This window comes from Camelus ferus, chromosome 26, assembly GCF_009834535.1.
Source record: "Camelus ferus isolate YT-003-E chromosome 26, BCGSAC_Cfer_1.0, whole genome shotgun sequence".
Classification (NCBI taxonomy): Eukaryota; Metazoa; Chordata; class Mammalia; order Artiodactyla; family Camelidae; genus Camelus; species Camelus ferus.
The window spans coordinates 1,967,641-1,982,400 of record NC_045721.1 but is presented as its reverse complement, the minus strand read 5'-3'; the positions used below and the strand labels follow the sequence as shown (position 1 = coordinate 1,982,400).

General features: G+C 47.8%; 1 protein-coding gene across 7 annotated transcripts in view; it reads right to left on the bottom strand.

Annotated features, from left to right (window-relative positions):
- The window catches only part of SLC20A2 (solute carrier family 20 member 2), a 93,326-nt gene that overhangs the window by 8,899 nt on the left and 69,667 nt on the right, over positions 1-14,760 (bottom strand). For all 7 annotated transcript variants that reach the window (XM_032468566.1, XM_032468567.1, XM_032468564.1 and 4 more), the window contains 5 exons: positions 11,397-11,513; positions 7,121-7,321; positions 5,609-6,182; positions 2,386-2,571; positions 1,337-1,421 (listed from right to left, as the gene is read on the bottom strand). In XM_032468566.1, coding sequence (XP_032324457.1) covers positions 1,337-1,421; positions 2,386-2,571; positions 5,609-6,182; positions 7,121-7,321; positions 11,397-11,513 — 1,163 coding nt within the window. The remainder of the gene's footprint in view (positions 1-1,336; positions 1,422-2,385; positions 2,572-5,608; positions 6,183-7,120; positions 7,322-11,396; positions 11,514-14,760) is intronic.

Sequence of the window (14,760 nt, the reverse complement as noted above, 5' to 3'; positions counted from 1 at the left end):
AAGACATGGAAAGAACCTAAATGTCCACTGTCAGATGACTAGATAAAGAAGATATGGTGTGTACACAAACACACACACAGAGACACAGAATGGAATATTACTCAGCCATAAAAAAGAATGAAATAATGTCACTTGCAGGTAACAACATAAATGGACCCAGAGATTATCATATTGAGTGAAGTAAGTCAGAGAGAGAAAGACAAATACCATGGTATCACTTATATGTGGAAACTAAAAAAAAACAATGATACAAATTCTATTTAGAAACCAAAACAGACTCACAGACATAGAAAACAAACTATGGTTACCAAAGAGGAAAGGGGGGAAAGGGTGGGGAGGGATATATTAGGGGCTGGGGATTAACAGACACACATTACTATGTATAAAACAGATAAACAACGAGGCCCTGCTGTAGAGCACGGGGAACTATATTCAATTTCTTATAATAACATAATGGATACTTGACAAGAAGACAAAAAAACTGAGTAAAAATCTGATATACATTTATTAATTACAGTGCTATCAATCTATTCAAATCCTTTATATTCCTAAGTACTCTGTCTTCATTTGTCATAGACTTAGAAATACTAACGTCTGAGTTCGAATAGTTTTGCCTCATGTTTTTAGTTATGTTACTTGGACCACAAGGGGCCCAGAGTACAGTCTTCTCTACTGATGAGGTCTTCAGCTGATATAAAGTGACATTCTTTGCTGTCTTTGACTTCCCTCTTAATAAACCAAGTGTGTTTCCAGCTTAAGTCCATCACCAGGCACTGACAGCAATAGAATTATTGAGAAGTAGGAGAACCAGAGAGCAAGAATTAGAAAATCAGGTTAGAAACTCTAATCCTAAAATTTAAAATCAGTAGCATTTCCTGAGAATTGTTCCAAATCCACAGGCTAGGTGAGTAATCATCTACGTCATCAATAAAGATGAATAATGTGGGTGATTCGCAAAAAAGAATCCCAAACCACCCCAACGTGGAATTAAAACACTTTAATACCACCACCCTGAATTCCTATTAAAGACCCCACAGACTGCCGTCTGCGTTCAAGGTGGCCACTGTCAGCTGCATGAAGACAAAGCTGATTAAGGTTCACGAAGGCACGACTTCAGTGCACAACCCACTGCGGACACGAGGAGAGAACAGGACGGGAGGACAGAGGGGGAGGACACAGGACACGCGGGAGGAGGGAGGCGTCCGGCAGCTGAGCGCGGAGCAGACGCAGGATGCGCACGTCCTGCGGTGACCTGCGATGACTTCCCCACCAACCACCACGTGCAGAGCGCCGCCACCGCCTCCCTGAGGGCCCGTGGTGACCGCGGACAACCTACCTTGCAGTGCGTGGTGCTGACAGGAAGCCCGATGTTGGAGGCGATCACCACTGTGAACGCCGAGGCCAGCTCGATGGTGAAGCCGCTGCGGGGGAGACAGGACACCGGTCACAGGTGCCTCTGGGGGGCTCGCTGACCCGCTCCCCTGGCGGGGGTGTGGGGGTGGTGGCCCATTCTCACCAGAACTCATTCTTGGGGCGGACAACTGGCTGCTGACCAGGTCCGATGACATCAACAGAATAAGCAGCTGCCGCGCAGAGGCAGCGGCCACACTGAGACTCGGCATTGTGCGGTGTACAGCCCTAACCAGCCTGGTTGTCCTGATACGTCTTCAAAACCCACACGCTGGCGGAGGTGGGGCGGAAATTCCCACTGTGCCAAAGAGGGTAACTCAGGCATTTCTAAAGGGGCAGAGGGAAAACTACGGCCTCAATGTAAAAACGTGTACTTATGATAAAAGAGTGAGTTTTTCCCTCAGATTACTAATTTTTCTTCAAAATCAACCTTACAAGAGACTCTTTCATTGACACGCACTTCAAGGGAGAAAGGATTTCTTACAATAGGTAGTTCTGAGTTTTAGTTGTATTTGGAAAGTGCTCTAGTAAATTTCTGTTATTTAACCCCTACTATCTCTAAAGGACACACAGCCAGGACCACAGAAACCCACGTGGGAGGGGCTCCAGACCCCAGGCCCAGGGCAGGGGCGCCCCTCCAGGTGGCTGAGCCCGGGGAAGCGGGCAGAGCAACCTCAGGGGATGCAGGTGAGAGCTGCTTTCAACCAGCAGGTGGAGCTGGTGAGCGGAGAACCTGGGGGGAGCCCGCCCTCCCCTCCTGCTCTCAGGCCATCACCTGGGGAAGACCACCAGGGGGAGTGGAATGGGGGATGCGGGCGGGGTCTGCCTTTCCTCTCCCCTTTCTGCTTCTCTCTCCTCTCAGGGCCACTGCGGGGCGGGGCTGGGGAGTGTGTGAGGGTGATGGGTGAGGCTGCGCGGGGAGCCCCGGGGAGGACGGTCAGGCACAGGGCTCAGATGCTGGCCCCGCTGGCTTACCTGGACGGCGTGATCGGGGTGAGGTCCTTCCCCATGGTCTGGATCACTCTTCTCCCCCAGACCCAGAGGCCTGTACAAATCCCAACCCCTCCGTAAAACAGCAGCCAGACGGGGGTAACCGATTCCTGCAGGACCACGCCTTGTTCATAAATCAGCCACAGAGCTACCAGAGGGCCAATGGCATTACTGGGAAGGGAAAAAAAAAAAGGTTAATTGTACAAACACTGTACACACAGGCAAATGACACTGAACACAATACGTGGTGATTTCTCAGTCTTGAGAAATAGCCCATCAAACCGCAGTTGTGGCTTGCCAATATAATCTAGTGCTGATAAAAAATGATTAATTTTTGTTGTGGTTAAAAAAAAAACAGAAAATTTACTATCTTGACCATTTTTAAGTGTACAATTCAGCGCTGTTAAGGCTGTTCACATTGTGAAACCAGAGCTTTTTCATCTTTCAAATTTGAAAGTCTATAGTCATTAAACACGAATTGCATTTGCCCCGTCCCCCATCCACTGGTAACCACCGTTTTACTTTCTGTCTTTGTCAATCTGACTGCTCTCAGTATCTCCTGTGAGTGCAGGCAGCCAGTTTTTATCTTTTTGTGACTAGCTTGTTCCACTTAGCATAACGCTGTCAAGATTCATCCATGGTGTAGCATCTGACAGACCTTCTTTCCTTTCTAAGGCTGCATATCCCATTGTTTATATATGTATACACCGTATCTTGTTTATCCATCCATCTGCTGATGGACAGTTGGGTTGTTTTCCCCTCTGAGCTGTTGTGAATAACACTGCTGTGAACACCGGTGTGCATATATCTCTTCGAGTCCCGGCTTTCAGTTCCTCTGGGGTATATACCCAGAAGAGGACTTGCTGGATCATATGGGAGTTCTATATTTAATTTTCTGAGGAAACTTCAGACTGTTTTCCCAGTGGCCACACTAGTTTTCTTTCCACTGATGGGGCACAAGAGTTCCAATTTCTCATACCCTTGCCAACACTTGGCATTTTGTTTTCATAGATGTCATCTTAATGGTTATGTGATGTAATAAATTTTTTTTAAGTACTGAAAAATCATAAGAAGTGGATACAAACATCAAGTTCTTTTTTCTCTCAAAATCCCTCAAAGTCCCTAGTTTACATTAGGGTTCACTCTTGGTGTTGGACATTCTATGCATTCAGACAAATGTGTAAAGACAGGTATCCACCATTAGGCGATCAAACAGAGTGTTTTCACTGCCCCCAAATCTAGGGGGCAGTAGTTTGCCCGGTGTCTTTCTCTCTCTTCTGGATCCAACAACAGCTGTTGGATTTTTCTGTCTCTGGTTTTCACCAGTTGTTAGGGTGCAGCGACCACGTCCAGGCTCCTCCTCCTCACGGGCTTTTAGCGGCTTCTGTGGCTGCATCTCCCCCTCCCAGCCCGCCCTCCACTCTGTGTAGACCGAGTCACAAAGAATCGGCTTCCAAGTCTGTGTCTCTCTGCTGTGTGACCACAAATGTCCCATTTCTGAGCTTCAGATTCCCCGTGGTTGAAGGACACCAATTACGACCACAAAAGACTGTTTTGAGGAGGATTCAAGTACGTTACAAGCGGTAGAGCATTGAGCCTGGTACAAACTTAATCACCTCTGTCTGAACAAACAGAAGCCCCCTCTTCATTGTCACACTATTATTTCTAAAACCTTGCTTTTATCAGACCTTATCCCTGCTCAGAAGCCTCAAAACCAGCCCCCAAACTGCAAACAGTTGCTCTAGAGTCTGGGCACCTGTAGCAATTACTGCCTAGACTCTTCCTTTGGCCTTGAAATGTCTGTGACTTTCCCACGTATATGTCTTTCTTATCTCCTTAACTGGAATTTAAACTTCTAAAGGACAGGGATCCAATTCATAACACGTTGCTAGTTCCGGGCCATCAATAAAGAATTTGTGATAAGGAGGAGGAAGTGGGCTGATGGTGGGTGGATGGGGGGGGGGGGTTGGTAAAAAAAAAGTTAGGACAGAACTTGGTGCCTCAAACAAAATAACATGGCAGCACCTAGCAGAACACAAGCTGTCCGGGCCTCTTGCCTGGCAGGGAGATTTCTTTAAAAAAAAAAAAAAACAGAAAGGCAGTTGCACGTGTGTAGGCTGTGGAAGCCCACAGCTGTAAAATGGAGCCAGGTAACTAGGCAGCCATGGCAGAAACGTTAGCCCCGTGTGGTAACCATGGTGATCGTAAACAGTTGTAACCGGAATCAGTGGTAACTGTGAAATGTACAGATACTGACTGTGGGAGGAGCACTGTCCAAAGCACGTTATATAAAGCTTCTAACTTAATCTTCATAGAAATCCCATGAGGCTGGTATTAGTTTTACCCCCATTTTATAGCTCGGGACACTGAGGCTTTGGGAAACTCTGTGACGGGTCCAGGGCTCCCCAGCCAGTAAGACAGTAGATTCCTCGTATTCCTACATATCGGGTCTCCCATGACTGGCTGACCTCTCCGTCTACACTCACTTGCTCCCGGCTCTTCCTGGAACACACCACCCTCAGGCCTTCGCTCCTGCGGTTCCCTCTTCTGGCTGCTCCCTAAGTCCCTTCCGGCCTCACTGCGCGAGCCCTCCCGCCCCAGCAGCCTGTCCTACAGGGCAGTTCCCAGCCTTGGTGCGGCCCCCTGCGCAGTGGAAAATCCGTGGACATCTCTCTGCCTCAAAAACTAACGGGACTGACGAGTGACTCACCCCAGGGTGGGAAGCTGAAACAGTGTGGCCAGAATCGGGGCTCAAACCCTGGTTTGGGGGTGTTTTTTTTTAATTAATTAATTTGTAGGGGGGAGGTAATTATGTTTATTTATTTAGTTTAGTTTAGTTTTGTTTTTTTTCTGATGGAGGGACTGGGGGTTGAACGCAGGACCTTGCGCGTGCTAGGCATGTGCTCTGCCACTTGAGCCGAGCCCTCCCCCCAAAGCCTAGTTCTTTCGATTCCACGTGTTGCGATGTCCTAATCCAACACAAACCTTCCCTCCACACTGGGTAAATTTAGGGATCGGTGACATGAACATGCAAGGACATTTACTGACAAAAGCCCGCGTGTGAGCGGACCCGGGCAGCTCAAACCCGCGCGGGTGAAGGGTGGGCTGTACGCGTCCGCCGCCCGCCCCCCGGGCCCCCCGGGCCCCCCACCCTTGCCGGACGGGACGCTGCCCCGCGCGTGCGCGCGGAGCCGAGGGCGGCACTGACCTCACGTCGTTGCCGCCGTGAGCAAAGGAGCCGAAGCAGGCGGTGAGGACCTGCAGGAAGTGGAACAGGAGGTGGACCTCGGGCTCGTCCTTCTCCTCCTTCTCCTCGTCGGCCGCGTCCTCGCGCGGCCCGTCGGGGTCCGCCAGCTCGGCCGCCAGCTTCATCTCCACGCCGCCCTCCTCGGCCTCGATCTCGGCCTCGGCCACGGCGTTGCAGTAGCTGGAGTAGCTGTCGTAGCGCAGCCGCTTCTTGGAGTAGGCCACGGCGTCGGCCACCAGCTTCTCGCTGTCCTCGGGCGCCGCGGGCGCGTCGGCGCGGAGCGTGGCCAGCCCGGGCAGCCCGCAGATGGCCGCCGTGTAGCACGTGTAGCTGTTGTTGCGCCGCAGCAGCCGCGGGCCGCCGTCCTGGCCCGGCCGCTCGTCGTGGATGCGGTGCAGCAGGTCCTTGTAGAGCCCCGAGTCCTTGTGCACCGTGTGGTACACGTGGCCGTCGCCGCGCGCCGGGCCGTCGAAGCCGAAGGTCCCGTTGGACACGGGCGACTTGGCGGCGCCGTGCGTCATGGAGAGCGCGCGGCCTGGAAGGGGACAGCCGCCTTAGCGCCCGGCAGGGGGCGCGGCGTCACCGGGGTCACCCCTGCAAGCGCCGAACTCGGTTTTCGTGTTTGCCCCAGGCTGTTTCTGAAGGACGTGCCCATTGGTTAAGGTGACAAGGGGAACTTGGAAACACACGACAAGGGGTAAAACTAGTAATGGGGTCTTTTAAAAAGGATGTTAAGCTCTTTTAAAATGTGTCTTCCAGAAATTACCATAGCGCTCGTTCCTTCTCTAGTCACTAATAGGGGGAGAATCCTCCGAAGGAGCTTAGTTTAGAAAAATGTGGCACCGGAGGGGCACCACCTGGTTCACCGTGAGATGCACATGCTAGGTGCTCCTTACGGGCCAGTGGGGACAGTGCGAGGCGGATCTGTCACATTAGTGGGCCAAGTTGGCTTGCTTTCTTTGGTGAAGCTGAGGCAGCAGCCCTGGGAGGTGGTGCTGCCGCGCCTGTGCAGGGAGGCAGTCCTGGCAGAGGCTGCTGCTCCCTGTCACTGCCCGCAAACCCTGTGGGACAAAGGACTACCACCCCGACCCCGCCGTGGTCCTGATGGGACCACCAGTTCTAGCTTTCTCTCTGCACCTCCCAGGAGGAGGGCGTTCTCGTGAAGCTGGATGAACTGACCTTGGGCAGGTGGAAGACACAGGTGAGGGGCTCAGAGGTGTGGTGGCAAGGAAGGGGCCTGGGCGCTGTTTGGGACACCGTACAGAGAGGGCTCTTGGAAGAATGTCACAGGATAAGAATAAGCCTGCTGTAAGACCGGACGGTCCCTGGAGGCCTCGTGACGCCCTGGGTTTTCTCAAAGCATAAACTGGGGGACATCCTCGTGCACTGGCACCTCCCTGCCACATGCAGGCTGGCTGGCCCCCCCAGGATGACGCCCTCTGCCCCACGCTAACCCCAGCCTGAGGGTCTTACCATACGTGGCCCGGGGGTGGTGTCCCGTGGACGTGCCTTCTGAGGTCCCAGACTCCACAGCCGACCCCGTGAGGGGGACAGTGCTGTCATCATTGGCCTTGGCACCAGGCAGCTCTTTAAATACGGGAGACTCCACCTCCTGAATTTTGTGGAGGCTCTCATCAGAGACTCGGGACAAAGCACCTTCTTTCTGTAATTTACCTGAAGAAAACATTCATAGCTGAAAATTTTGCAACAGAATTCTTGTTACTGAAAAATGACTATAAAGTAAACATTTATTTTCATCTTTACTACTTCGGCAGTGAAAAAAAGTCACAGTTAGAGAAAATAAAGTGGAGAGTTCAATTAATTAGCTGGGAAACACAGGCTAGAGGACTCAGTTATTGAGGAAAAGATGGAGGGTTAGGCCTGAGTTACCTCATCTGAAAACCAACAAAAAGGAGAGGGTTTGACCTGACCCCCAAGGTCAAATGTTCTGTAAATTCTATGACCATCTAGACTAGCCTTCTGTTTTCTTAAACTAACCTCTGAGTCACTGAAATGTTTATCCTTTTTGTCTTCATTGATATTGTTACAGTCTGTGTGGTTTTCTTCTGTTCAATAAATTACTGGTCTCAGATTTCTTCAGGTCACCAGGTCTTAGGAAACAAGCAAATCGTTTTCCTCAAACGGAAAAGAGAGATTCTACTTACTTTTGAAAATCCTTTCCTTTCCAAAGAAACCAGGGATTTTTAAAAAGCCGTTTTGAAGCTGGATAACCTTTTTAACTCAAACCTGGTGAGCAGTGCTGCTGACTTTATAATCTTGCTGCTTGTACATTTCCCTGAGCAAATGTCTAAGCTCTTCTTCTAATAATAATTTTAAAAAGCCTGTTAACACACGAGACAGGTATTATTTTCTCTGTTTTATGAATGAGCAAATGGAGGCCCAGAGAAATGAAGTCATTTTGCCGAAGGTCACACAAGTAGTGAAGTGTGGACGGTTTACTGTATGTCTGTGCCCTTAGCCACAGTCTGTCTGCACTTAAAAGAACAGAACAAGAAATAGACATTGAAATATCAAGATATGTGGGATTGACAAAAAAAAAAAAAATCTCCTAGGAAGCCATAATGGGTAGCAATGTCAGTTTCCTGCAGTGACATTACAGCTTCAAGCTGGAAAGCAAAGCTTTAAGGTCCATTTGATATCAAGGCTGAGCTATTAGAAAAAGCCTTTAAACATCAGAGCAAGTGAGTACAGTTCTTCACTTGTCTGGGGTTAAATCAGACAAGGAGTCCGTCTGGGGGGGCTCCTCCTGGGCTGATACTCCGTATGAATGGAGGGGGTGCTGTTGAACTTCGGCAGAGAGCAGGGAGCGGCTACGAACGAGACATGCGGCGACATGAACCCGTCATCAAGGTGGCTTCACTTCTTGGTTGGAAGTTGCATGGACTGGTGTAGTATTTTTGTGATTAGTTTCTAAATTTACATACAGTACATTGGCTCTGTCTCTGTGTGTACAATCCCGATGCTAACAAATGTCTAGATTCCTGTACCTCCCATGATCAGGGTAGAGAAAGGCTCCATCAGCCCTCAGAGCTCCCCGCTGCCCAGCCCTAAGCCTGACAACCACTGATCTGGTCTCTGTCCCTGCAGTTCTGTCTATTCCAGATGTCATATAAATGAAATGTAAGACATGTAATTTTGAGGCTGGCTTCTCCTACTCGGCATAATAAATGCCGTTGAGATCCATCCATGTTGTCACTGGCATCAGGAGGTCACTCTCCTGCACTGCTGAGGTCTCTTCCAATACATGGATGCACCGCAGTCTGTTTATTCGTCCTGTAGATACTCCAGGTTGTTTCTGATTTTTGGTGATCGCAAATCAATCCGCTACAAACATTCATATCCAGGTTTTGGTGTGAATTTAAATTTGCATTTCTCTATTGTAAATACCTAGGCATGGGTAAGTGTGTATTTGATCTTATAGGAAACCACCAGATTGTTTTCCTGAGCGGCTGTACCATTTGGCATCCCCACCAGGAGCGTGAGAGCGCTTCAGGTGCTCCCTCAGCCTCTCATCACACTTCGTCATGTCGTTTCTAAAAGCCATTCAAATAGCCATGTAGTGGTAACTCACTGTGATTTTAATTTGCTTTTCCCTGACAGCTGGTGATGTTGGGCACCTTTTCATGGATCGACTTGCCATTCATGTATCTTTTTTGGTGACATGTCTGTTCAACTTTGCTCACTTTTTAACTGGGCTGTTTTCTGAGATTTCTTTATATATTCTGCATTCAAGTCCTTTGTCAGAGAGGAGATTTGCAAACATTTTCTCCCAGTCTGTAGCTTGTCTTTTTATTCTCTAATGATGTTACTCACCAAGCAATAGTTTCTAATTTTGATGAAGTGTAATTTACCAACTTCTTTTATGAATTGTTTTTGACATCACATCTAAAAACTTTGTTTTACCAAAATCTCAAAAGTTTTCTCCTTTTCCCCCCTAAAAGTCTTATAATTTTCTACTTTACATTTATATCTAAAGTACATTTTTAGTTAATTTTTTACAAGGTGTAAAGTCTAGGTCAAGGTTCTTTTTTTTGAAGCTTTTCATGTCCAATTGTTCCAATACAGTTTATTGTAAAGACTAGTCTTTCTCCATTGAACTGACTTTGTACTTAGCTGGAAATCAATTGGCCATATTTGTGTAGGTCTGTTTCTGGACTCTATTCTGTTCTATTAATCGAAGTGTCTTATCTTTTCACTAATGCCACACTGTATCTTTACAGTAGCTCTTAATCGGCGAGCAGTATGGGTCTTCCAAACTTTACTCTTTCAAAATTGTTTTGGCTTTTAGTTCCTTTAGCTTTCCATATAAAATCTTTAAGTGACTTGTCTAAATCTACAGAATATTCTCCTGGGGTTTTTCTTTAAATTGTGTTAAATCTATAGATCAATGTGAGAATTGACATCTTTACAATATTGAGTCTTCTAATTCATGAACATGGTATGTCTTCTCATTTGTTTTGGTCTTCTTTGAAATAAGGGTTTTCTTTTTTCGGTGGGGGGGGGAGATAATTAGGTTTATGTATTTATTTATTCTTAGAGGAGGTACTGGGGATTGAACCCAGGACCTCATGCATGCTAAGCATGCGCTCTACCACTGAGCTATACCCTCCCTCCGAAATATGGGTTTTCAAATTCAGATGCATCCATATGAAACCATGATTGTGAGGTACATGACATTGAGGCCAAAGGTAAATACTTCTTTTGAGAGTCCTGTAAAAGCATGTGGCCTCAAGGCATGGAGTTCAGTCATGTTGCTAGTGACAGGAAAATAGCTCTGGCAATTTTCTAAGCCATATTCTTCTTTTTTAAAAACTCCTTTTATTGAGGTATAATTTCTCAACAATAAAATTCATGCATTTTAAATGTGCGGGCAGATGACCTGTGACAAATGAGTACAGCCTATAACCGTTCTCCGATTAAGACAGAGTCCTGCAAAGTTCCTTCATGTCTCTGCAAAGTTCCCTCACGCCCCTTTGCAGTCGGGTCTCCAGCAACCAGTGGTTATTATCGCTATGGATTAATTTTCCCTGCAATCATATAGTGTGTACTCTTTGTGTCTGGCTTCTCCTGGTGGTTCCTTCTCTTCATCACTAAGTTGTCCTCTACTGAATGAATATACCATAATTTGGTTATCCATCTGCCTGTTCATGCGCATGGGGGTTGTTCCCACTTTTTGGCTATTATGATTAAACAATTTGTATACAAGTATTTTTATTTCTCTTGGGTAAATACCTAAAAGTGGAATTACTTGGTCACATGGTAAATGCTTGCTTAACTTTACGGGAAACTGCTACACGAACCTGCCCTGGGGTTGTACCAAGTTTCCATGTCACCCTCAAGGGATGAGAATTCCAGTTACTACACTTCCTCATCGACACTGGGAATGGCTGGTCTGTTTTGTTTTTAGCCATTCTTGAGGGAGGGAAGTCGTATCTTATGGTGGTGTTAATTTAAATTTCCCTGAAGGTTAATGTTTTCCGTTGGGCATTGATAACTTCCGGTTATCCCTGGCAACGAGGACCTGCCTCTCTCCTGGGTCACAAGTTATCAAGGAAAAGTTTGAGCCAGACGGCAGTCAGGTGCCAAGAGAAAGGACTGGGCCCATGTCTCAGTGTCTGTTCCGGAGTTCCCCATGCCTCCCTCTGTTAATAACGATAACCATGAATCATACCTGAGGTCTCAGGAGTCAGAGCATTTTTGTAAATCTGAAGAATAAAAAAGCCCTTACCTGCTATCTTCCTCCGCATCCACGGACACACAAAGAGCCACACGAAGAGGGCAAACAGCAGCGCGACCCCGAAGGAGATGAGGGCTATGGCCCACATGGGCAGGACCAGGCCCAGCACTGCGGGATAAAGGGGGTGCCACAGCGGCTGTCACTGGATGCTCCCGAAAGGCAGCATCGCACCCACATACTTCCCGCTGCCCAAACCTAAAACCAGTCACTGGGGTCTGTATTTAATCAGACTCTCAACTAAGAAAACGTGCCTGACTTTTTGGGGTAGGAAGCTGTGTTTAAGACACGCTACAATAGGTAGAAACGGCCTTCAAACGGCCTTCAATTCCTCCTGGAATTACAACACAGAGAACCTTTTCATGAATGTCCCATCAAGAACACCTGGTTGCCATGACATTAGCCAATAGAAGGGCAGACGTGCACGTGGTCGGGGAACATCACGCTTCCTAGCCCGGTGGTCTCTGCGGAGCCCGGGCCTCGGAATTCCATGCCTCCCCTGTCCCCGGGGGGCACAGGCAAGATTCACGCCCACTCGCTCCGGCGGCACAAAGATGCGGGCGCGGGAGGGCTTACCGCAGCATTATTTGTGATAGTAAGAATTTGCAAGATGACCGAGACCTGAGTCATTACGGACATGTGAAATTAGGAGAGTCCGCTGCATAAAAATGAGGCAGATCTAAATGCACTGACAAGGAAGAGAACAAGGTCTGGTTAGTTAAGTAAGAAAGGCTGGCTGGCTAACGGTGAGTGCAGCACGATCCAATTTGTGTTCAAAAGAAAAAACAAACCCACACGTGCACTCCTGCCCTGTGTGTGACTACACACAAAAAGTTCTGGAAAGACACAGCAGTCACGCCTGTGGAGAGACGGGAAACTGGCAGGGGCTGTCACTTCTCCCTACGAACACTTTTGTGTCATTAACTCTGAAAATTTCTAACCGGCACACAGTTTTGTTAATTGTGAAACTTCTTTTGTTTTTTAAGTTTGAAAGGAGAGAACTATTTAAACGCTTGCTACAGGATCAAATAAATCAGAATGATGCAGGCTTTGTTACACTGTTAACCATTTTTTTTATTATACACAGACCAACTCAAAATTGCTCAGCTAGGGTATTATTAGACATTTTGGGAATAGTAAGAGGGAGAATGGGTAGTTAATAGTATGACATATGTAAATGTTGTAATTAGCATGTTTAATTAGCATATGTAAATATAAAAAATAAACCCCCCAGAATCACCCAGCTCAGTGGTGGCCAGGGGGGTGGTGTCACTGGTGGGAGCAGACACACGGGGACCAGGCTGCTCCACCCCTAAGCTCCCAGTTACACCAGGAGGCTGCCAGCTCCCGTGGGGCTACGTCGAGGCATCTGGATGCCGGCTTTGCCCCGGAATCTGAGGCTTGGAGCTGCCTGTGAAACCACTCAGCCTGACCTCACTGGCCACGCCTGCGGCCGTGGTTTCCCGTTTCTGCTTCACATCTTCACATCAGTGTCCTGATACAGGTGATAAAGGACCACTCCGAGGCGGTTTCTTGCCCAGCTGAGTGGTAACTGTTAATGACCAACCCTGCACTGACCCGCTGACTGCTCACGCCTACAGCTTAGAAGCATGTGGTTTTTGAAAATGTTTCACCCTTTCCTTTGTGGCTCCTGGTTTGGTTGATGGCAAAATCGTTCTCTGTGCTGCTTCTGGCTTCGCTGAGTCAACCTGATCCAAGACAGGCGCACTCAGGGTGCTGTGAGGAGGGGGGTGCGATTTGGGAGATAAATATACGAAAATTGAAATGAGTGAACGCTTTGCCCCCAGGCGCATTTTCTCCCCTCCACGCTGAGCAGAGCCCACGACGGATGCAGAGCACGGCTGCTCCACGTGGGCCTTCTGTTGAGGTCACGTGGGTTCCAGAGGGAAAAGCATCCGAAAAGGGAAAAACTGAGGGTGGCTACAAGACTTCTGATGCTTTTCTCAGACAATAAGCCACAATGTCACCTGGCCCTTGAACCCTTACCAACACAACTACCTCAGCCACCGCTTTGGCCTGGGAAGTGGCCTGGAAGCTCTGACATCACCCTTGGAGTCACAAGGACTGGACAGGAGATCGGGGACTCAACACATCACCAAGGGTGGAAGGGTGGGAGACGGCGTGAAAAATCAAGGGGTTAGGGGAGGGCAAAGGATGGAGGAAAATGGAGCAAGTGGTCCATGGAGAGTAAGAGAGGGGAGAGGAGCAGAATGGGGACAGAATTTGGAGCTTATAAATTGTTCCAGCAATGCAGTCATTGACAAGAGCATCAAACGGCACCAGGATGCACTTTTAAAGCCTGCATGTGAGAAACGCAGACTGACAGTTACTCACGGGACACAGCCCTAAGCTGTACTAAGTAGACAAAACCAAGTTTTATGGATTAAAAAAAAGTAATTAAATACAAAAACCCAGCATAGAAAAGTACTTGAATCAATGTGCTCTCCTCCAGGGGAAAACTGTTTCCCTTCTGAAAATTCAAGGTTGGCTTTTTTTTTTTTTCAACAACAAAATTTCTGATAAAACGACTTTGTATTGAGTTGCCTTCCCAGGAGGACCTCAAATCGTTTTCCAATAATCGCATCTCAAGAGGGCAACAAGGCATGTGTGCCCATCACTCTGTGGGCAGGCAAAGGAGGACCCGGCTCGACTGGCTCCCGGCCCTGTGGCCCATGGAGGCGGCTGCGAACCCAAATGGGGCGCTTGGAAGCCCACGCTTTGCTCCAGCCCCTCGACGGCCTCTCATCTCAAGCCCTTTCATTTTCCGAACGGAAGAGATATGAAGAGTGATTCAGCTCTAACCTCAAGCATCTTTGCAATTCTCTCTCCAACCCACTGGAGACCAGAATATCCAACTGACTTGGAGAAGGGATACAAAGAGCTTTTTAGAAACACTCACAGTCCTCTGGGGTCATTACTTCATTCCATCTCATTTTTCGTATATAACAATCATCATTAGAATCGAGTGAAATAAATTAAACATCTGTAAAACCAGTAAGGTTTAGCTCATATTAGTTCCATAATACTACTCAGCCTCTCCTGGGCCCTCTCTTCTCTCTGTTTTAATTTGATCAATAATATATACTTATTGTAAACATATCAGCAATATAAAATTATATGATGTGCAAATAGGAAAATTCCTCATCGCCCTCCTCTCTTGAACCCACTTCCCAGAGAAACTCAGTCATCTACTTGGTCTGTATATTTCCTGGCATTTTCTAGACGAAACATACAGGGCAGAGTGTTTGTGAGAATTTCTTTTTTTTTCCCCTCAAATTTAATAGATGTAATCACACCGTGTATATTGCTGTGCGCCTTCGAGTGGACCTCCTCTTTC